At 33.9% G+C, this 23,881-nt stretch overlaps 1 protein-coding gene across 5 annotated transcripts in view; it reads right to left on the reverse strand.

Annotated features, from left to right (window-relative positions):
• Positions 1-23,881, reverse strand: part of DIAPH2 (diaphanous related formin 2) — a 1,009,576-nt gene that overhangs the window by 916,793 nt on the left and 68,902 nt on the right. For 4 of the 5 annotated variants that reach the window (XM_032881797.1, XM_032881801.1, XM_032881798.1 and 1 more), the window contains 2 exons: positions 16,915-17,019; positions 11,676-11,696 (listed from right to left, as the gene is read on the reverse strand). In XM_032881797.1, the coding sequence (XP_032737688.1) occupies positions 11,676-11,696; positions 16,915-17,019 (126 nt within the window). The remainder of the gene's footprint in view (positions 1-11,675; positions 11,697-16,914; positions 17,020-23,881) is intronic. The other variant, XM_032881800.1, reaches the window with a different exon arrangement.

Consider the following 23,881-nt stretch of genomic DNA (forward strand, 5'->3'; position numbering starts at 1 on the left):
CCTTCCCTTCTCTTCAATTCTATGGAAGAGCTTAAGAAGGATAGGTATTAAATCTTTACATGTTTGGAAGAATTCACCTATGAAGCCATCTGGTCCTAGACTTCTTTGTTGGCAGGTTTTTGATTACTGATTCAATCTCCTTACTAGTAATTGATCTATTCAGATTTTCTATTTCTTTATAAGTCAGTTTCTGGAAGACTGTACATTGCATTTCTTCTAGGTTATATAGTTTGTTCATATATAATTGTTCATGATAGTCTCCTACGATCCATTGTATTTCTGCAGTATCAGCTGTAACAACTTTCATTTCTGATTTTATTTATTGAAGTCCTTTCTTTTTCAATTGGTGAATCATTCTAAATATTGGCCAATTTATCTTTTCAAAGAACCAGCTATCAGTTTCATTGATCTAATTGCTCTATTTTTATTTTAGTCATTATTTCATTTATTTACACTCTGATTTTTTGTTTTCGTTTTTGTTTTTAATTTTTTATTAACATATAATGTATTATTAGCCCCAGGGTTTCAGGTCTGTGAATCTCCAGGTTTATATTTCACAGCACTCACCATAGCACATACCTTCCCCAATGTCCATAACCCAAACACCTTCTCCATACCTCCCTAACCCCCGGCAATCCTCAGTTTGTTTTATGTACACTCTGATTTTTTTCTATTTCGTTCTTTCTACTAACATTGGGTGTCACTTGTTTTTTCTCTAGTTCTTTTATATGGAAAGTTAGATTTTATATGGATTTTATATGGAAAGTTGAGATTTTCTTGTTTTTTGAGGTATGCCAGTATCTCTAGGAACTTTCTTCTTAGAAATGCTTTTGCTGAATCCCAAAGTAAGTTGTATTTTTATTTTCATTTGTCACCAAGGTATTTTTTTTTCTCCTTTGATTTCTTTTGTTTACCCACTGGTTGTTCAGTAGAATGCGGTTTAATCTCCACATTTTTGTGATTTTTTCCAGTTTTCTTCTTGTAATTGATCTCTAACTTTATACTACCATGGTGGTCAATAAAGACAGTTGATATATTTCAATCTTATTAAATTTATTTAGATGTGTTTTGTGGCCTAATTTATGATCCATCCAGGAGAATTTTCCATGTGCATTTAAAAAAATGTATATTCTATTTTTAGATGAAACATTCTGTTTATATCTATTAAGCTCATCTGTCTAATGTGTCAATTACGGCCAATACTTCCTTATTGATTTTCTGTCTAGATGACCTATCTGTTCACATAAATAGGGTATTAATATCCCTACTATTATTGTATTGCTGCCAATTTCTCCCTTTAGATTTGTTAATATCTCCTTTATATATTTAGGTGATCCTATGTTGGGTACATAAATATTTGCAAATATCATATACTTTTGTGGGATTGATTCCTTAATCATTATGTAGTGCCCTTCTTTGTGTTTTACTACAGTCTCTGTTTTAAAGTTTATTTTGCCTAAAAAAAGTATAGCTACTCCAGTTTTCTTTCAGTTTCCACTTGCCTGAAACATCTTTTCCTATCCCTTCACTTTCATCTGTTTAAGTCTTTATATTTGAAGTGAGTCTCCTGTAGGCAAGATACAGATGGGTCTTGTATTTTTATCCATTCAGCCATTCTACGTCTTTCTATTGGAAAATGTAGATCATTTACATTTAAAGTCATTATTGATAAGTACACACTTATTGCTATTTTGTTCACTGTTTCTAATTCTCTTCCCTTATGGTTTGATTACTTTCTTTAGTGTTATGCTTAGATTCCTTTTTTATGTACTTCTGTGTATCTACTCTAAATTTTTACTTTGAGGTTAGAATGAGAGCCACTTATAAAAGCCCATATATGTAACAGTCTATTTTAAGATGACAGAAACATACATTTTAATGATTCTAAAACTCTACATTTTTTTAAAAGATTTTATTTATTTGACAGAGAGAGAGAGATCACAAGTAGGCAGAAAGGCAGGCAGAGAGAGGGCAGAAAGCAGGCTCCTCACTGAGCAGAGAGCCTGATGCTGCCTCAGTCCCAGGAAACTGAGATCATGACCTGAGCCGAAGGCAGAGGCCCAACCCACTGAGCCACCCAGGTGCCCTAAAACTCTACATTTTTAATCCCCCCTCCCCATTTTATGTTTTTCATGTCACATTTTACATCTTTTTTGTTTCATGTATCCATAATTTATTACTATAGTTCAACCAGTTATTTTTACTTTTGTCTTTCAACCTCCATACTAATTTTATAAGCAACTAATATACTACCTTTACTATATATTTACCTTTGCCAATGAGATTTGTACGTTTTCTTATTAGTAATTCATGCCCTTTCCTTTCAATTTACAGAAGTCTCTTTAACATTTCTTATAAAGCTGGTTTGGTGGTTAAAGCCTTTAGGTTTTGCATATATAGATAATCTAAATTGTAACACCTTGTCAGACAGGGTATTACTTGGTTGGAAATTCTTCCCTTTCAGCACTTTGAATATACCATTCCACTCCCTTCTGGACTGCAAGAAAAATGTCCTGCTACTCTCAGGGGATTTTTCTTATATTAGACAATTTGTTTTTCTCTTGCTTTAAGATTCTCTCTTTAACTTTTGGCATTTTAATTGTACTGTCCCTTCGCATGGATCTATCTAGTTTCTTATTTGGAACACTAAGGTTCCTGGATCTGAATGCCTGTTTTCTCCACCAGTTAGGGATATTTGCAGCCATTATTTATTTAAAAAAAGTTTTCTGCCCTTTCTCTCTCTTCTCCTCCTGGGACCCCATAACGCAAATGATATTCCACTTGATGTTGTTCTATGAGTCCCTTAAGCTATCTTTGCTTTTTAAAATTATTTTCTTTTTGCTATTCTGTTTGAATTAGTTCCACTGCTCTGTCTTCTAGATCACTGATCCTTTCTTCTGCTTCATCTAGTCTGCTGTTGAACCCCTCCAGTGTATTTTTCAGTTTAGCTATTGTATTCTTCAGCTCTATGACTTCTGTTTGGTAGTTTCTTATATATTGTGTCTGCTGGTTAAAGTTCTCATGGTGTTCATCTCAACTTCTCCCAAGTTTGATGAGCATCTTTATGCCCTTTACTTTGTTGTTTTAGTAAGTTTTTGTTCCAATTCCCTTTAATAACAATATTCCCTCAATTAATAGCAACAAAGTAGAGAACATACAGTAGCTAATCAAAGAGTTTCAAGATGTGTGTGCATAACAATATCCCTCCAAAATAATTTTTTCCCAAGAAGTTTCAAATTTACTTAAAGAATGGAAAAAAATATTGGCTAAAATGTCAGTTTTCTTACTCAACATCATCATCAGTAATATTTGCCTGTGAAACTGCTTTACATGTAGAAAAATGTGAATATCACACCTCAGTCCATATACCTAGATTAGCATCATGACAAGAATTTTGGTATGATGCAGTAGGTAAAAATGGCTGGATCCTGTCTAGGAACAAATTTTTCCTAAACTAGCTATTCAGGTGTATGACCTTTTCTTTGAACTCTTCATCAGGTGAGTTACTCATTACCTTTCATTAAGACTTTTTTCTAAGGTTTTATCTGTTCTCTTACTTGCAACATATTCCTCTGTTTTCTCATTTTGCTTAAATCTCTGTTCCTATGTATTAAGCAAAACAACTACCTCTTCCAGTCTTGAGGAGGTCCCCATATAAGAGATTAATCCAATCTTTAAACCTTGCCATAGCTCTTGGTTGTTTATTGAACCTTTGCGGTTGTCTCAGTAGCCTGATTTATTCTTAATAGGTCTCAGTGCTGAGGATGTGCCAGTACCTGTCAGCATTCCAGAAGTGATCTCAGTCAGCACCTAGAATCAGACTACCTGGAATCCAGACCATCAGGTAGCAGCTTTAGTGTATAAATATATACAGTCCTCTAGGACCATAATCATAAACCCTGCTACCTCCAGACCAGGCAATTTGGAGGTGTCCCCTAGGGCAACAGTTGCAAAACCCCGGGCTTCAGAGGCATGTATATAAGCACTTTTCTGGGAGGTACCAGTGAGCTATAGTGAGGCTGAAGGAGAGTGGAAAAATGGCTTCCCCCAGACTTTGTTCCCGGAGAGCAGCTCCACAGCCTGTAGACATGTGGCAAACCTAAAGTCTGACCCTCAAACTAAAGCTCCAACACAATTAAATAGGACTTTTTCACAGAATGACTCATGGTGTGTTTCAGTCTGCTGTGTTTTGAAGGAGCTTTCAGCTAGTTTTTAGGTCTTTTTCTGAGGGAACTGTTCTTTTTGTAGCTTTCGATGTGGTACGTGGGAGGAGAATGAGTTCAAGATCTTCTTATGCTGCCATCTTGTACTGTCCCCTCAATCACTATAGGCACTTAAAATGTCATATCAATCATATTTTAAATGTATTATTTTACCTGACTATATACACAAAGAAATGTCATCAACAGAAATTTCTACCATGATTGCAATTAAAATACACAGAAAATAAATTTGCAGTGCAGAATCCTAAAAGAAAAGTTTATGTTCTTGTTTCCAGGATCAGGATATATTATAAAACATAACCACCCCATACTCATAAATATTAATGTAATCAACTTACAAAATGTTATGTCTAAACATAAAGTCAATATTCACACTTAGATGTTTCCAAATGCCCAAGGCATAATGACTTACTAATATTTTATAATCTATGTTATCTTAGCATTCCTTAAATTTAATCTGGCATGATGAGATAATATAATTTGTGACAATGCAGTGGAAGGGAAGGGATTGATAAAAACTGTTCTAAAAATGAATGGAGATTTTAATAGTAAACTTTTCAAAACATATAGGATATCCCTATCCCAAACAAGTATAAGACACAAGCTGGCCTGCAGTGTTAAAACATAAGGAAATGGGAAAATAGCTATTCACTGAACATAACAATGATTATAAAATTAGAAAAGACTTAAATTGAAACTTTAATAGTGCTCATGCTATTCTGAAAAGATCGCTTATGATATACCATCATTAAACAGCCTCAGATCTTATTTTCATCTGATTACCAAATGAGTTTTTCTACTTCATATATACTAGTTAAAAATAATTGCATTGATTATTTTTATTCCAACTGAATTGAGATTTTTAACAAAATCATCACCCCCATTAAACTAAATGTTTTATAGTAGCAACTTCCCTAAGATTTCTAAGCCCATAAGAAAAAAAAAAATCAAATTGGAGTGTAAAAAAGCCATGTTTTATCATGAAGCAGCTACTTTAAACTCCAATAATTAATGTTTTGTCTCCCCCTTCTGGACTATACAATTATTTTTAAAAACCCACAAAGATTTGATCTTTTTCATAGGATACATTCAAATAATCAACCTGACACAAGTACAACTTTACATGAAGTAATCATTAAGACACTTTTCAACTAGTAAACAAAATTTCAATTTAATAATTCAATAGCAACTTAAAAGCTAGCTCCCAAGTACATACTGTCAGAGTTAGTGGTATTTTATGGATATTATGATTACTAGGAATTCTAGTATTAGGAATTATAGTAAGGAATACATCAAAAGCATTATGAATATACTACTTTGAGCCTGACCATAAGTTTGTACTTTAACAGGAACTTTCATTCAGTATCACCTTCCTCACTAGCATGAGGAAACAAATTTATTTGGCTCTATTTTGTGAAAAAGGTCCTATAATATTCATTCAGTCAGGGCCTCCATGCCCCAATTCCGGCAAACAAAGATACAACTGTTCCTAACCTTCACCTATGATGGGGTTGTCCTTTTGACTCAGATTATTCAGAAACATCGCAAAAGGTACAAAAGTAACATACTGATTATGTAAAATGGCTTTTCTGGTAAGCAATACTACAAGCCACTAAAATGATTAGCTTTATTCTATCTGGGTACATTGAGTCACCTAGAAGTATGCATAGTTTTAACTGCCTAATACAGTTATTGAGGCTTCAGTTTATAAACAGGTAAATGTTGTTAGGATGATAAACATATGTTCAGCAGCAAAGTGCAGAGGGTACATTTAAAATAGTAAAAGTAGGAGTTTAAAACCGTGAACCAAATTATAAAATTCTACTCTTAGTTCTACAAATGCTAAAGAAATGTTCCTGTGTGGTGATAATTTTATTCCTGTTTTTGTGATCTTACTAGTTTCTTAACATATCTAACTGAACTCATCATTTTTACTCCAAATTTAGTCTTGCTCCTGATTTCTCTATGATCTCAAATTACTACCATTTCAGTCACCCATGCTTAAAATTTCAGTCATTATTGTTGCAAATATCTTCTCTGCCCTTTTTAATCATTTGCTGAGACTAATTAATTTTACTTCCACAATCACTCATCTATACTCTCCATTTCTCCATTTAGTTTCTCTTAACCATTCTCCAGTTAAGGGTTCTATTCTTAAACTACTACAACAACCCCCAGCTTCATCTCCCTGCCCTAGTTTCTAATCTCTCTTATTTATACTGCTCAATTAATCTTCCCCAAATACAGCTCAGATTTTGCCATTCCACTGCTCAAAACTTTTCAGGATTCCTCTCTATTAAAGTGTAACTCCTTAGCATATCTCTCCTAAAATGACCTTAACCTACCTGTCCAAATGAGCAACCCACTACTATCCTTAACCTATGTTTTTAGTGACTTTAACTAGCTCTTGTGGTTGGTCATTAAATATGCCCATACCTCTCGTTATTGAACCCCACTCCAACCACACTAGCCTCTTTACTATTCTTCACGTACTGAATGCACTCTCCTGCCTCTAAGCCAAGACACTCGATGTTCTCTCTGCCTGTAAAGTGCTTCCCTAAATATTTACATAGCTCTCCCCAATTTCATTAATGTCTCTGCTCATCTGTCACTGCACAGAGAGCTCAACTATCTAAAATGGCACATCCCTGATCACTCTCAGCTTTCTCATTTTACTTTTTTTTTCACAGCACTTAACCACCACGTGCCATTAAATTTGATGTGTTATTGTCTGTCTCCCCAGCTAGAATGTAAGCTCCATGAGGAATATATCTGTATGGTTCATCATTCAAGCACCTGGCATGTAATAGGAGTCCAGTAACTTTTCATTAAAAAGAAAAAAATGAAACTGTGGTTACAGAGGTTAACAAGATCACAGGGAATGAGTGAGTGGTGAATCATGGGTTCAAATTCAGGTCTTTCTCATCCCTAAACAGACACTGTTGCATAAACACCCTACTATTGCCCTAAGCACTCAACTATTTATGTTACTAAATTTACTTATATTTAACATTATAAGCTCTGGTCATTATAATTCTGTTTTCCAATTATCATACATAATCATGTCATTCTTACTTTTTTTCCCACAGAATAGTGATTTTTCCACCTGTGGGTAAATTATTCCTGGCTTACAATGAAATCACATCAATCATTTTAGCCATTTTCTATATCTTGTCAATATTATATTGAGACTACATATGAGTTTATTTTTTTCTAAAAGCCCAATAATAATCTACACTACATAGCACATAGCTTCTAATAAACAGCAAGGCATTCTCCTTTTTCCATCTAACTGAATCTTTCTCAACATTCTTGATCCAGAATAAATCCTATCAAATAGCACACATCTTGAATACTTACCAAAACAAAAAAGGCTGCTCATAGTTTTATCTCATTTTACCATGTAATCTTCATGTTTTTATGTTCTTCATACCAAGTATTTAATAGAACTGAATACATTTAGCAAAAAATGTAATTTAGGCCTACTACTTGCAAGCTTCTTTGCACATTAAATGCATTAAATATAAACATAAACTTCAAAATCTCCCTGAATTTAGTATTTTTATCCTCTTGTTTAGATGGGGAGACTGGGAATCAGAGAGGTTAAGTAATCATCTAAGAACACACAGCTATATAGCATATAGCAGAGTAGGAATCTGAACACAGGTATATCTATCTCTAAACCCATGACCTCTATGGAAATTTACATCCCTTCATAAGCTCTATACTGTGGACATAAAAAGACAGACCCACAGGGTGACAGTATTATTCAAGGATATACATTACTGTAAACTAAAATAATCTAGGAGTATTATAACAGAAGCCCTTAAGAAACACATAATAGAAAGTGTAAGATAAAGCAGAAAGTGATTCTTTAAGAAAGTTAAAAATAAAGTGCTACATAAGCACTTTATTTAGAAGCTCATATAAATTACTAGGTAGAAATTGAGGGGGATGACTCAGGGATGGCAGTCAGGACAGGCTTCAGGGAGGGCTATAGAAAATGGGCAGAATGTTGACCAAAAAAAAAAAAATTTCTATGCCAAAAAGAGATCCTAGAATGAACAAAGTCAGAAGAAAGACTGCATGAGACTGAGGGGGTGGTTATGTTCAGGTAACAACAGGCAGTTTTCCAGTCTAATTTTTAAAGCAAATTTATAAAGGAAAATAATGAAAAGGAAGGCTGACAGTAGTTAAAGACTGGGAGGGCTTCAAATGCCCCCATTTCTGCTTCTAATCAACATTAGAGAGGCAAAAGAAAAGATAGGGTCATGCAGACTTAGTTTATTACATATTCCATTTTTCTCATTTCAACCTGGTTTTTATATGACTTATTTTTGACCAACATATATAATATCTAGGCAACCATAATAATTAAAGTGGTTATTTCTACAATGCATTCTCTCTGGAACACTTTTATGAAATTCTTATCTGCCATTTTTATCAATGAACACACACTTCTCATCTTTTGAAGACTAATGAGACCATAAAAAATAAGCCCTTTTGTACCTGACTTTCCACCAGAGTGATTTTAATGACTGTTTTCTCACTCCTCACTCTAGTCTCAAAAGACAACAAAGAAAAATCTTCCCCCTTAAGGCACCCCTCCCACCTAAACTCTAGAACTAATCCCTCATCATTTCCTCTAGAACCTGATACCCATAGTTTCCTCCCTTTATTGCAGGATATGTGATGCAAATTCCAATGTGAGAAGCAGGTCATAGATAAAACACTAGTGTAAAACAGTTTATATTGAAGATCAATCATAATATCCATCTAATTACATTGTCTTTCAAAAACACTCTCAGACAAGATGAAACTTTTCCATGAACCATATATAGCCCGTTAGTCTGCCACTTGTACCTATACGGCCAATGTTTACCTCTCCCTTACATTAGACCTAGTATTTTATGTAAATGAGCTACTGGGGAAGAAAAACATGTAAATGATTTATTATTAAAATATGTTCAATATTATACTAAGGCTATATGGTGGTGCTATGGAAAGGAAGGGGTTATCTAAGACAAATTCTCCTAAAATTGACATGATACTTAATCCTGATACATATTTAGGAGCTTTCTAGGCACATTAAAGAAGAAAAGGGCATTCTAGCTCAAAGAAAGAGAATGTACTTGATTTAGATAGAGGTATTAAAAGAGTAGGATGTTAAGGAATTGTCAAGTGTTCCTGTACAAACAGAGGACAGGCACATGTAAGAATGGAGATGGAGATGAAATTAGAAAAAGGAGCAGGGATAAGATTGCAAAGGGCAATAGGAAGCTATTTGAAAGTTTTAAGCAGGGAAATCAGCATGATCTGTTTAACAGTGTCAAACATGCATGGCCAGGGTGAGAGAGTGGATACCAGGAGACTACTTAGGGGGCTACGGCAATTACAGATGTGTTTAATGATAAGTCTAAACTAAAGAAGCAACAGTATGAGTAATTAGGGGACAGAGTTGAGAGTTATCTAAGAGAAATGATCAGAGAACTTCAGAATATGGAGAAATCATACTATTTCACCAGCTCTGGCAAAAGCCATGCAGAGACCAGGCTAGCTTCAGCTCACATTAAAATAAGCTCAAGATTCCCTTAAAGGCCAAAACCCTATTTAACCCCACCCTCCCACATCTAGCCCCAGTTTAGTACAGGTCCTCCCTGATTCACACAAAAGTCTCCTAGGTAGCCCTGGAAACAAATCTCTCTTCATCCTAATCTAGTATTCCTCAAAGTATGCTCTTCAGCCTACCTCCTGAGGATCTCCTGTGGTGATTGATAAATATGCAGATATCTTGGCCCTATCCTAGACCCTATGAGAGACAAAACTTGCATTTTTATAGACTTTCTAACTTGAGAACCATTGGCCTAATCCAGCCTACCTATACTAGTATCAAATTTGTTTTTTTTTAAACTCTGCTTTCCTCAAGTCACTTTCCTGTTTAAACAACTTCTACTCTTCTAACTGGACTTCCAATATCCTCTTTCAATTTGATTTTCCAAGCTTTCCAATATACACTCTTTGTTCCAACAACAATCAACTTCATCTCTTGCTTGCCTTTTCTCCGCTCCCTACCCACACAGTTTGGTTCTTTCTCTAGGCCTTTGGATTGAGTATTATTTTCACAATCTTAGAGCTTCTTTGTTGTCTCATCTCCCTTATCAAATCCCAGCCATCAAAATTAAGGATTCTTAAAAGCCCAGTTTAAGTCCAGAAACTTGCATGAAGTTCTCTCTAATTACTCTACGCCTACTTCTCTCTCCTGCTTATGAATTCCTAAAACACAATCAGCATGCACAACTTAAGGACTGATTCTTTCCTCATATATTAGTAAAACTGTAAGATCTTATCCTTATTTTCCAGTCATCAATGAACCTAACACTGTTCTTGGCACATAATAAGCACTAAAGAAATACTTGCTGATGTTTGAAATTACCCCCAAAAGATTGATGGCTTTTTGTCCATGGATGTCACATAAATTAAAAGAGGAAAAAAAAGACTAACTCAACTTTTAAAAGCAAAACAAGTATTATACACATTCACTATTCTGAATACTATGGTACTTAATAATGTTAAAGATAATATTTTCTGCCCTGTTCTCTAAATACAGACTGTTTAGTCATGAGACAAGGTATTCACAAATACGTCTCAATTACCCAGGCCTCAGGTCATGATCCCAAGGTCCTGGGATCAAGCCCAGAGCTGGACTCTGCAGTCAGCGTAGTGTCTGCTTAGGTTTCTTTCTCTCCCTCTCCCTCTGCCCCTTCTTCTACTAATGTACTCCTTCTCTAAAATAAACAATCTTAAAAAAACTCCCTAAAATATATAATCTTAAAAAAAAATCTCTAAAAGACAACAATAGAAAGAACCTTAAAAAATAATGTATACCAATCACTTCAATTTATCAATTTAGTATCTGAACCTCAAAGAAATTACATGATTTGTCCAAAGTCACACAGCCAATTAGTACCATCTAACAAAGACAAAGACCTAGACCTTGTGGCTGCACATCAAAGGCGGTTTTCATTATACTATGTGCTCAATGACACTAAAATCCAAGTAAGATACATTAATAAGAATCACTGCCAACATAAACCAACCTATTAGGAGTCTCTCCCTGCCATCCTAAGACACTGAGGTAAAAACATCTAATTTCATCAGAATCATAAGAACTGAATCATAAAATCATAAACACAGGTAGAACTCTAAAAAAAATAAGTAAAACTTTCTAAAACAAAATATACAAGCATATTCCAATTCTAAACATTTCCAAAAACCACAGGAAAAATAGTTACCATAGCTAAATACACATCACCTGATCTTAATCATCTTGCTACTTTGGTAAAATATACTCCAAAAGAAAAACCAAACATATAAAATAATATAAGCAAAAATCACTCAATTCCCAAAAGCACAAATTCATACCTAAGGGTAAAACACATCTTTTGTACTCACCATAACTTTACTTCCAACTATCTGCATGCAGTGGTCAACGGAGAGTGGTTATGGTGTAAAAAAAAAGAATAGCAACAGTATTAGTACTCTGAAGTTTTCACAGAAGTTAAGTGTTTAGTAAATTAGTAAATAGCTAAACCTATGTATACTTTCAACACTTTAGATCTAGAGGCTAAAACAAATATACCAGTATTAATTTCTACCATATTCAAAACATGTAAAGTCTGTAGAATAAGAATTACCAAATAAAAGAGTATTACTGTTTGAGGATTTTTTTTTAAATGTACTGTCATGGGCTTATATACTATGATCTAAATCTTAAGTAATGTAAAATTAAGTGTAACCAGGCATCAGATATTTTATCAGCCTCACAGCCACTCAAGAAAATTAGCAGTAGAAAACTGAATTTTTTCCAATGTTTTTCTTTCCTCGTTATAACAAATACAATATTAAGGATGAAATAAGGCATCTTAGAATATAAATGGTGCATTTAAAGTCATACACATTATGAATTGCAAGTTGAAAACTGGAATATTTTATATTATTATTTTAAGGTTTTTAATACTATTTTATATTATACTTGAAAATTATAAAGAAGATAGATTGCTTGTGATTCTAGTTTTCTAGGTTATCCTAGCATTTGTATTATAAGATGAGATAATATAACATGAAGACAAAGAAGCAGTTATATGTATAAACATGCATATATTCATAGGGAGGAAACAGTTCAAAACCTGAAACTTTGATTGAGCTTTCCTAATAGTTAAGAGATAACAGAATTTCTGAGAAGCTGAATTGTGTTTAAGAAAGCAAGAAGTGAAATCACAGTTCTAAGATAATTTAATGCCAAACCCCAATTATAAATCAAATTGTTGTTATCAAATTCTTACAGTTAAATATCAAGCAATGTCCAAAAAAGAATTAATGCAGTTAGTTAGATAATAACTGACAGCCATTATTATCAGTATGTGTTCTATTTTCCAGCTAGTACTTTTTTTTCCAGCTAGTACTTTAAAAAGAAAAATAAAATATTGAAATGCCAGGAAGAATCCTAAATTAAACAGGATACCACAAGACACAAAAAGATACTGACAGTTGCCAAGCAAATTATTTCAGAGGAATCCATGAATATCCAAACAGAGAAGCAGCTTTCTTAAATATTCATTCAACAGACTATTTATAGGCAGTGATTATTTAGCTAAATAAAAGCCTCTTTGGTGCCATTAACAGTCTTCCGAATTGAAAGATATGCTATCGACCTAAATTATTTCTCAACCAAAAAGACAGAGGTCTTATTTGTTCCTTGTTTATTTAGCACAGACATGAGACTAAAACAAGAACGCAAGTCTGTCTTAATTAAGGCAGTTCTATACTCAGTGAAACAACCAAAATATAGCCCATTATTAATTCATTATGATTGCAAAATGATTCCATTTAGCTAAAACTCATACAATGAACAGATTAGATTGGCCAAGGGAAGCTAAAAGGAACAGGTCTGGTCATGTTTGAATTCAGTTGTTTACCTGAGAAAGAAAATATCTGCTGATGGCAAAAGCAAAACTGTAATACATGTATACACAGAGAAAGACGTACTATAACTTTCAACTGCTTATTATAGGGGACAATCTAAAAACTTTACAGATGTATTTGTTGTCACTATTTTAAATTATTTCCTATTGAGATTTTTTTAATCAATGATACCTATCAATGTGTCATTTGTCTTAAAAACGTAACTTTACATATTTTAAAATCTCAACCTCAAAGATTGTGATTTAAGTTAGAAATAAACTAGTTTCTTAATATTCTAATAAAGACACTGGCTTTTGGCAAACCGTTAGGATTTCAGTGACTAATTTATCCTCATGAATGTCTCTATAGACTATTAAGCTAGAACATACAAGATCTGCTAAATCACTGATATACTGTGCCTCTTTCAGGATTATGAATGGGTATGACAGACAACATCTGGAATATTAACAAATCGTGGTTTTCCACTATTCAAAATATATCCTGGTGTTTTGAAAATATAAATTCTTCCAGATTATTTGTGGCCAAATTATTCACATGTACCAACTACTACTATAGGTCAGGTCCATAACCACACTTGCTGTAATGAGCAAATGACTCTTCTCCACTCCCTTATTTAAAATTCATTCATCACTGACAGAGTTATTCAAGCCACTTTTTCCTTTAATGTTCACACAATTTAATATTCTCTATTATGGAACTTCAACAAGAAAAAACTAAGCAATAGTTTTTCATCATTATCTTTTAATTTCCTATTTATTTTTATTCCATGATTATTTTAGCCAATTATATAACAAAAGACTTGTCTGTTTTAGAAACAGGTTTTGAGCAAATACCTACATATCAGTTTCATCTCGCTTTATGTCTTTACCCAGGAACCCAGGAGAATGATGGACATTTTCTCTTTTCATATTTTGTTTTCAATTCTATGCAAAATGACTAATACAGGTTTTAAAGGGAGAAATGTACAATTTATGTTTAAACAAACTATACTTCTCACATGTTTTATATGTGACTATAAAACATTATCCATCAGGAACACTAGCGCCTAACGTTGTTTTTACTTCAAGATTAAAGTTTTGACTACTTATAAAGTAGTAATTACAAATTATACAAAAATTATAAAATTTTCATAAAGTGATACAATCATATCTACTTTAAATGAAGAAACTTTTTCTAAATTAATGTTATGTTAGTCACCATACAAGAAACATTTTTTTAAGATTTATTTATTTCAAAGAGAGCACATGCATGAGAGAGTCAGGGGAGGGGGTGAGGGAGAGAGACTCTCAAGCAGACTCTACACTGAGTGTGGAGCTGGATGCCAGATTCAGTCTCACCACCCTGATATCATGACCTCAACCACAACAGAGAGGCAGAGGTTTAACCGACTGAGCCACCCAGGCACCCCAACGAGGGAACATTTTTATCAGTGATAAATATAATGAAAAAGTAAGCAAAAGAGCAGAAGATATACAAAGCATGTCTAAACCCTACTGAAAGATAGCAGGATGGAAACCTTGTTACACATAGGTAAACAGCCATATATTAAACAAATATTATTATAATGATCACGAAGAGGTCAAAGATAAGTGGACTGCTTGTCAGTGAATGGCATCCCTCTCACCTTCAAAAGGAAAGTACATAATGAATTTTCTTGATTTTAACAACAGAAAACACAGTACTAATTAATGTCTCCCCAAGGTAAGAAAGCTTTAAAACATTATTTATCAACAGGCTTTCTTTCATTGTAACATTTGGTCCATGAAAAAATACTATCAAGTAAAATGTATAATCTGAAACTCTAATGAAAGAGCTATAGGTGTCATACATGTCAGGTGCTCATACGTGTGCTGAATGAAACAAACAAGGGTCATATACTAAATAGTTATAGTACTGATTTTGAGGCTAATACCTGAAACAGAATTTCCATGTCTTTTGAGAAACATTCAATTCTCATCTTTCAAATAAAGCAATTCAAGAGAACTCATCCAACATTTACATAAATTTTACCATTTTAATGTGAAAAATGAGTATTTAACATAAATGTATATATCTGGTCAGCTGAAGAGAAAACAATATGAGAATAAATATAAACAAGTTCTGCATAGAGTAAAAATCAAAAGGTTAAAGAATAAGAGCTTTGCATAATCCTCATTACATTCAGTCCCACTTGCATAAACACAAACAAATGAGCCAGAAACACTAATAAAATCTTATCATTAAAAAACACCATATGATTACTCATATATTATCTGTACTTTGCATTCAGATTTAGTTATATAGATTTACTAGTGTATTTTCCTTTAGGTATTTGAAAAATACCACTAAATGTATACCCTACATTTCCTAAAGCATTTTACTATTAACAGTAACTTGAGTGCAAAAATGAGAAGAGATTCATCACAATTTCAAAGTAAAACCCTATGCATCACCAAATTCTATTGAAAACAACACTCATGGCAAATTTCACTTATCACTTGAAACATATTCCTGCCCTTGGATACCAGAAGCAAATTAAAAAACATGCTGTTGCTCTGCTCTGGCAGAGCTGGAATGTGTTATGTTTAAATAGTTCAGCATTCAGATTTAGCTTGTTTAAACTACAATATGAAATCAATACAATTGTAGAATTCGGGGCAAAATGCATCAGTAATTGCAGTAATTACTGTACTGAAGTAGCAGTAATAGGATAGCCAAATAATTTTAGAACATATTTTCCAAAGAGGAACTATTTTCTTTACTGGTCAACTTTTTAAATTTAAAGTATGAATTTTTTACATGTAAATTCATGTGTGTGTGTATTATTTATATACATGCACATAATATACATACCATACACATAAAATCAATGCGTTTGTGTGTGTGTGTGTGTATGGTATGTGTATGTTCTACACACAAATGTATGTACATACTGATTTTATGAAGTCTAGTTATATAAAGCCTTTTCCTTACAGAAATCTAAAAAATACATTTCATCATTTCAAAAATATTATTTCTTTTCTTGCAAAAAGAAATCAAACCTGAAGTCTATTTTTGGAAGCACCTTAGGAAGTAATAAGCAAAGCCATATATCCCATTAAAACACTGAAGTTTGTCCTGCTGTAAACAAGTCTTTCCACAGAACTCTACTTTCAAGTCTTTTGAAACACAAAGATTTCCTTAAACTCCTTCCTATTACGCACCTCTTTTTTATTAAGCTGTATAATAACAATTATAAGGTAGTTTATACAGTTAGCATCACATAAAACAATGAAAAATAACTAAAACAGCATATTAAAAATATTGCTAAAAATTTCATGTAAGGAGAAACCAGACAGAAAGCTTTAATGGAAACTAAACTTGTGACTAGCTATGTTCTTGTCTTCTCCCTCAAAATTCAAAATTTTCATATAACAAACAGTATATTTAGTGAAATACCTACAAATTGCTGTGAATTTTTAAGATACACACAAAACCACTGCCCCAAAACTCAATGGATTAACTCAGAGCCTTCTATCCTTCATCTGTATTACTTAAAATAATGGAAGTCTCTATAATTATAAGCAGTTTTTAAATACATACTAAATGTGTAAAAAACACATGTATTAAGTTTTTTCTGAACAGGCTATGAGTACAGTGAGGCAAGAACTTAAAGATCTGAGGTTTGTTTATTTTTGAGCAGGTAATGCTGAACTCATTACGGTAGTGCCGGGAAAGTGTCACTACTTACAGATTTGGCAGTAGCAGATATGTACTGGACAACCATCTCACGCTTGGTGGTAAAATCTTTGTTTCGTAAAGGAGCTTTACGGTCTTCATTAAGGTTCATGTCTTCCTGTTAGAAAGAAAATCTATTGTGAGCATTTACAAATTTCTGCTTCAGTTTCAAAAGTGATTAATAAATATTAATATTCTCTTTTAAAATATTAAGTCATGCTGTAACTAACAACAATGATCATTTTGGCCAATCCTTTACTATTATTTTTCACTCCGGGTACCATAACATTGTATAAATTTTACCATGTAGTCATGGTTCATATCTCTACCTGATCAACTAATGAGCAGAAAGAAAAAATATTTTTAAGCTATTCCACAGAATAAATTGGCAGTTCTGTAGCATACACTAGATAACATTAGCACAGATATTAATTTACCGTGACAGCAAAAATGAATACTTTAATGTTTGGTATATTCTCCCTCGGGATCACTATTATCTAGAAGAACAAATCTGATTTTGTAAACTAACAGGAAATACATACCTATAATATATCACTGAAGAAAAATTATTGAGAAGTTGTTGGATTTGGGAAGCAAAAAAAAAAAATCAAAAATATAAGCAGCTGTGTTGGGATGACAAAAACTACTCACTGGAGGAAAAAATATTCAGTTACAAGAATACAGTTTTGAGGTTCACGAAGTTTTAATTTGGCTGTGCATCTTCTTTTATTATGTAATATACATACATGTAAATTTTCACTAGACCAATTATTTTTCTTCATTTTTAACCTCATATTAACCCTTACAACACATTAAGACACTCATGAGGGGTCAGAAAACCAAGCTGGAAGTGACGATGACTCAAAAAGCAACATTAGGAGCACTGGGTAGCTCAGTCACTGAGCATCCAACTCCTCAATTTCAGCTCAGGTCATGATCTCAGAGTCATGAGATCAAGCCCCACATCAGGCTCTGTACTCAGCAGGGAGTCTACTTGAGATTCTCTTTCCCTCTGTCCCTCCCCTGACTCACGCTCATTCTCAAATAAATCTTTAAAAAAAAGCTACATCAAATGAAAAGACAACTTACAGAATGGGTGAAAATGTTTCCAAATCACCTCTGATAAAGGACTTATATCCAGCATATATAAAGAACTCTCACAAATCAATAATTTAAAAAAATACCCAAATACTAATAGACAAATGATTTGAACAGATATTTCTCTAAAGAAGATATACAAATGGCTGGTAAGCACATGATGTTCGACATCATTATTCATTAAAGAAATGTAAATCAAAACCACAATAAGATACCACATCTCACTCCCATTAGGATGGCTAGTATACAAAAAAATGGTAACAAACATTGGTGAGGATATGGAGAAACTGGAACTCTCACACATTGCTGATGAGAATGTGAAATGATACAGCCACTCCAGAAAACAGTCTAGCAGTTCCTCAAAAAGTTACATATAAAGTAGCCACATGACCCAGCTTGCAGTCAAAAATAATGAAGACAGGGGTGCCTGGGTGGCTCAGTGGGTTAAGGCTTCTGCCTTCGGCTCAGGTCATGATTTCAGGGTCCTGGGATCGAGTCCCACATCGGGCTCTCTGCTCAGCGGGGAGCCTGCTTCCTCCTCTCTCTCTCTGCCTGCCTCTCTTCCTACTTGTGATCTCTGTCAAATAAATAAAATCTTTAAAAAAATAATGAAGACATAAGTCCACACAAAAGTTTGTACATGAACGCTGACAGCAGTAGCATCAAAGAGTGGAAATAATCCTAAATTCCCATGAAGTGATGAATGGATAAACAAATGTGGTATGTCCAGACTATGGAATATTCAGTCATAAAGAATGAAGTACTGATAAATACCATCGCATGAATGAAACTTGAAATCACATCATGCTAAAGAACTCTCACAAATCAATAATTTAAAAAAATACCCAAATACTAATGGACAAATGATTTGAACAGATATTTCTCTAAAGAAGATATACAAATGGAAAAAAGAAAAAAAGAAACCAGTCACAAAAGACAACATATGATTCTATTTATACTAATTGCCCAGAATTGGAAATCTATAGAGACAGAAAATAGATTAGTGGCTGCCAGGGGCAAGGGAGGGGGAATGGGAGGATTGCAGTGTGCCTGCTGATAGGTATGGGTGGGTTTTTTTGGAGTGATAACAATGTTCTAAGTTGATTGTTGTGATAGCTTCATCACTCTGAATATACTAAAAAACACACTGAAGTGTATATTTTAATAGTGAATTTTATGGTATGTGAGTTGTATTTCAATTTTTTAAAAATCAGTATTTTTTATCCTTTTATTCTCTTCATAATTCTAGCCATTACTATCTTTTTAATCAAGGAAAGTTATGAACAAAAAAAAATTAACTCATATGTAAGAACACAAGGGGGAAAAAGGATCCATGAAAAGAAATCAAGCTGCATCTATTTATAGAATACCAACTTCACTGACAGCAAGAATCCTTTGATCTGTATTTGCATGCATTGTAGTGACTCCTATGATCTGTTCAGTCAACAACTGTAAATTCCACTTATATATACAAAGGATTCTCCTTACTTACCTGGGTCACTGGGTCACCCCTATCTTTCCTATCTTATTTCCTTATTTCTCATTTGAATGTCAGCCTTCTGACTTGAAGACAGAAGACCTTTTTCCCTCTCTCTTAGGCTAGATCCAGCACTGTTGAGTCAAAGCAGATCAGAGAAACAAGGCTGGATAGCACTTTTAATGTAGTCCACAGATGCTCATCTATGCTCAGAGTTGATTTCAACGAACAGAAAACCTACTACCTCTCAGGCAGTCCATCCCATATTAGGGAAGTTTAATTTTTCCCAAGTTTTTCTTTGGAAGACTAAATATACAACAGAACATAACAGCGAAGTTAAAGTAGCAGGACTGTGTCATTATTTTTTCTTCCCTACTTTCTAAATATTGACTCACTTATTTACTGGACATGTGCCATGCACCAAGGACTATGCCAGGCTGGCTAGGGGAATGCAAATTGAAAGAAAGCTTGTACCCACAAGTCAAATGAATTCTTTATGAAGCATTTAGACAATGCCTGATACTTAGTAAATGCTACCTTTGTTAAATAAATAAAAATAAATAATTCATGGTCTAGTAGGGAAAAGATACATGCAAACCACTGTAACAGAGGCATGTATATAATGCTGTGGGAACACAGAGGAGAGATGGAAAGATCAAAGATGTCTTTACCAGGATCTGGGTCTTACAGGCTGAGAAAAAACTCAGTGAAGTCAAGGAGACTAGCAAGGTAACCACTGTGTCTTCGGTCATATTTGGTTGCTCAACAGCATTTAAACATGCTCTCTACATTTTAATACATCTTCATAGTACCAGTCCCACCTAACCAAGGAGAATCCATAAAAACTGTATCTGTCAGACTCCCTTATAACTAGAGTACAGACATTTGACTTAGTTTCCACCAATGAAATATATTTATAGGATGTATAGATTCAGAAACAAACTATATAAAGAAGCAAGCCACAAGTAAGCGATCCATTCTGCTGAGATGGGTGGCAATACATAGGAGATATGGTTATGGAATAGTTGGCAGCAGCTGCATGTTTTTCACCATGACGGTTTGACCAAGTAGTTCTGGGATGGCAACAGCTCCTACATTAGACTAAATTTCAGTTGTGTGGTTCTGAAAGTTACTCCCATAGTATTATCTGAAGCCTGTTTCTGCAACGCTCCTGATTCAAGAGCTACCTAGTAGCTCTAAATAATAGTTATATATAACTAGCCAGAACAGATTCTCCATGTTCAATAATTTGGGCTACTGAAGTAATTCCAGTGACTAGTGATAAAAGCCTGAATGAACTAAGGGAGATGGTAGTCAGACTGGACAGAGGTTAACAAGCTCAAGAACCATATAAATGTTATCTGAAGGCATCATTCTCTCCTTCAGGCTAAAGTATGCCTACCTTAGTTTCATTTGACATGGCACAGTTTCCATATTTATTTTCCTCAAATACTCTGAAATTTGATAAATGCAAGGAAGGAAATGCACTTCCATCATCTTGAAATACTTCACCTCTTTTAGTTCAGCCTCTGATTTTATGACCTTACTGGCCAGTGCATCATTCTGCTGACTCATAGTGTTTGTTTCCATCAAGATCCCCAAGCACTGCTCACGTATGCTAATAAGCTAGGTTTCTAGAGCCTCAAAATATTCTGGTTAAATTATAGTCTCCTACAAATGTGGTTAGCATGAATCTGCACCCCCCCCCCCAAGGAGAATCAACTCTGAAATACTAACAAGATTGAGTGTCTGTATCTGTACACCTCACAGCCAGGCCTAACAGTGTGGTAGTGTCTCTAGGTAGAGTTGACTCTCCTCCCCATATGTCTACGCTGTAATGAGCCTCCATTCAATTTTTGATGATACACTGCTAAGATCAAGCCATCAGAGTAGAATCATGGAAGCAGGCAGAATAAGAATATGAGATTATAAATCTCAAAAGAATGCTCTCAGGTTTAAGTGTGATCATGCACATTAAGCCTGGTATATATTAACTAGCCTTCAAAGAATGCTTTAATAAATAATAATAATAATGTAAGACTGTTTCTAGTTTTCCTACATACTCTATGCTATTACACATTTCCATTACTTTGTTCATACTGCTGTTCTCTCTGCTTAGAATGCTATCATCTTCACCACCCTCTCCCTCTAATAACTCTCACCCCATCTTATTCCACTAAGCCCACCCAAATCCTTATCTGGTCAACTCTTAATCCTTCCAATTTAACTTCAGAGTTCCCCCCGATATATCTTACTTAGGAATTACTATCTACCTTCTATTCTTCCATATTAATTTGTATATTACAGCACTTAAACTAAAACTATCTGATAAATCCATCTTCCCTAAACTCTAAACTAAAACTATCTGATAAATCCATCTCCCCTAAACTCTAAGCTAACTTGAAGGCAGAAACTGGGTCTTTTTTTTCTTTTTTTTCATACTCCCAGCAAAGACCATATTTCCTGGAATGACTAAGCATTTAATAAGTATTTGTTGAACCAATGTGGTGTTTAGGAGCTTTTCTCTAAATATTTTAATTTGTTTTACAGCTACTGACATTTTTTACTCTTATAAATTTGCCATATCAGTTGACCGGGAATAGATACCATTCATATGAATAAAAGAGACCATAATAACTCATTTTATTCTTATAGAAATAAGATGCATACTGCTAATTAGGCAGCTAATATTTCCAAATCATTAACTCCAACCTTATAATCATTAAACTAAACAGAGCAAAACTCATAACTCAATATTAATTCAATACAATGTAACTGAATATGAAACTCTTCTAAACTCACTAGTTCTTACAGTACTCAAAACACAAAAGTGAGCTTTCAGTGTAACTACTTCTACAATACATGAGAAGAATATAGTATTTTGTAGTTTCAAAAAATGTTGTCTGAAGTCTAAATAACTGACCACTTATATTTTCAAAGCCATATTTGTAAACACAAAACCATTTTTTCTCCTTCCATAAGCCATGATGCAATGTCCCCATTAAAGATAAATTCACTTCTTCAGAAAATAAACATCATATTCTTTTTTTTTTAAGATTTTTATTTATTTATTTGACAGAGAGAGATCACAAGCAGGCAGAGAGAGGAAGGGAAGCAGGCTCCCTGCTGAGCAGAGAGCCCGATGCGGGGCTCGATCCCAGGACCCCGGGATCATGACCTGAGCTGAAGGCAGAGGCTTAACCCACTGAGCCACCCAGTGCCCCTAAACATCATATTCTTAAAGTTATTACAGAGGAGCCATATAAGAATAGTCAAATGAGGCTAAAAGTCATACCAGCTGCCTATTTTTATTTCATTCATTAATTCATTCTCTCACTCACCTTTTCCCATCCCCTCTCATTTTTCCTCTCTTCACTCATAAATTTTTAAATGTGACAGTATAATTTTGAAAACTTCCTTTTATTCCAAAATCATTTTTTAACTTTTCCACTATTTTTCCTATTGTGCATTATGAGAAGTAAAAGTCAACCTTTTACATTTTTACATTTGTTCTTCCCTTCAAGAGAGACTACTTGTTCTTTCTTTCTATAAATTTGTTAAAAATTTCTATATATGTTCTATACTCTGTTTCTATTTCTGTAATATGTCTTAATCCTAGTTTAAAGCTGTATTTTCCACGTGCTCTTTTAAAATCTGAACTTGACTTCACCATCAAATGCTTGCCTTCCTCCTTGTGCTTCTCAGTAATTATTCAAATACTCTTTCACTTCCACGTTGAGGGAATCTGTACCCCTGAATGGAATGAACCAATGATATACTAGTACCTAAAAATATGCCTTAGCATAAATAATGATTATAGTTTTGATTTTATAGCATTTGTTTAATTATCTTTTCTAAACATTCCATAATTCCTCCACCTTCTTTGAACTAGAAAGGATAAAACATTTCTAAAACTCTAATAAAATTATCAAGAATTTGCTCCATAATTAAAGTCGGCCAATTCTACCTGGCATTAAATAACTACCTCATGTTTTCAAAAGATCCAGTTAACTTTATCTATATAGACTGCAGTCATTTAACATACAAAGCTCAGATGGAAAACAAAGGGAAAAAAATTGTCTAACTATATTGTCTCTGCAAATAGTATAAAGTCAAAAGCAAGAAAAAAGCATTATATTGAATGAATGCTGTTGAGTATGGCACAAGAACTCTTCATCTATTTCTGCTTTCAGATCTTATTGGAGAGACATAATTTTAATATTTACATACACCACTTTACTATCAGGACGGTTAATTCAGAATATATGCTGGATATTAGAAAACATAAACATTATTTTTACTTTTCCATAATCCTTAATTCTGCAACAGTAGTTTCCACAGTCCAGAGACCACATAATGGATCCACTGCAATTTGTGAAAGATATAAACATTTTATTTAAAAAAT

The sequence above is a fragment of the Lontra canadensis genome, unplaced genomic scaffold (genome assembly GCF_010015895.1).
Source record: "Lontra canadensis isolate GAN:19392208 unplaced genomic scaffold, GSC_riverotter_1.0 scaffold77, whole genome shotgun sequence".
In the NCBI taxonomy this organism is placed as follows: Eukaryota; Metazoa; Chordata; class Mammalia; order Carnivora; family Mustelidae; genus Lontra; species Lontra canadensis.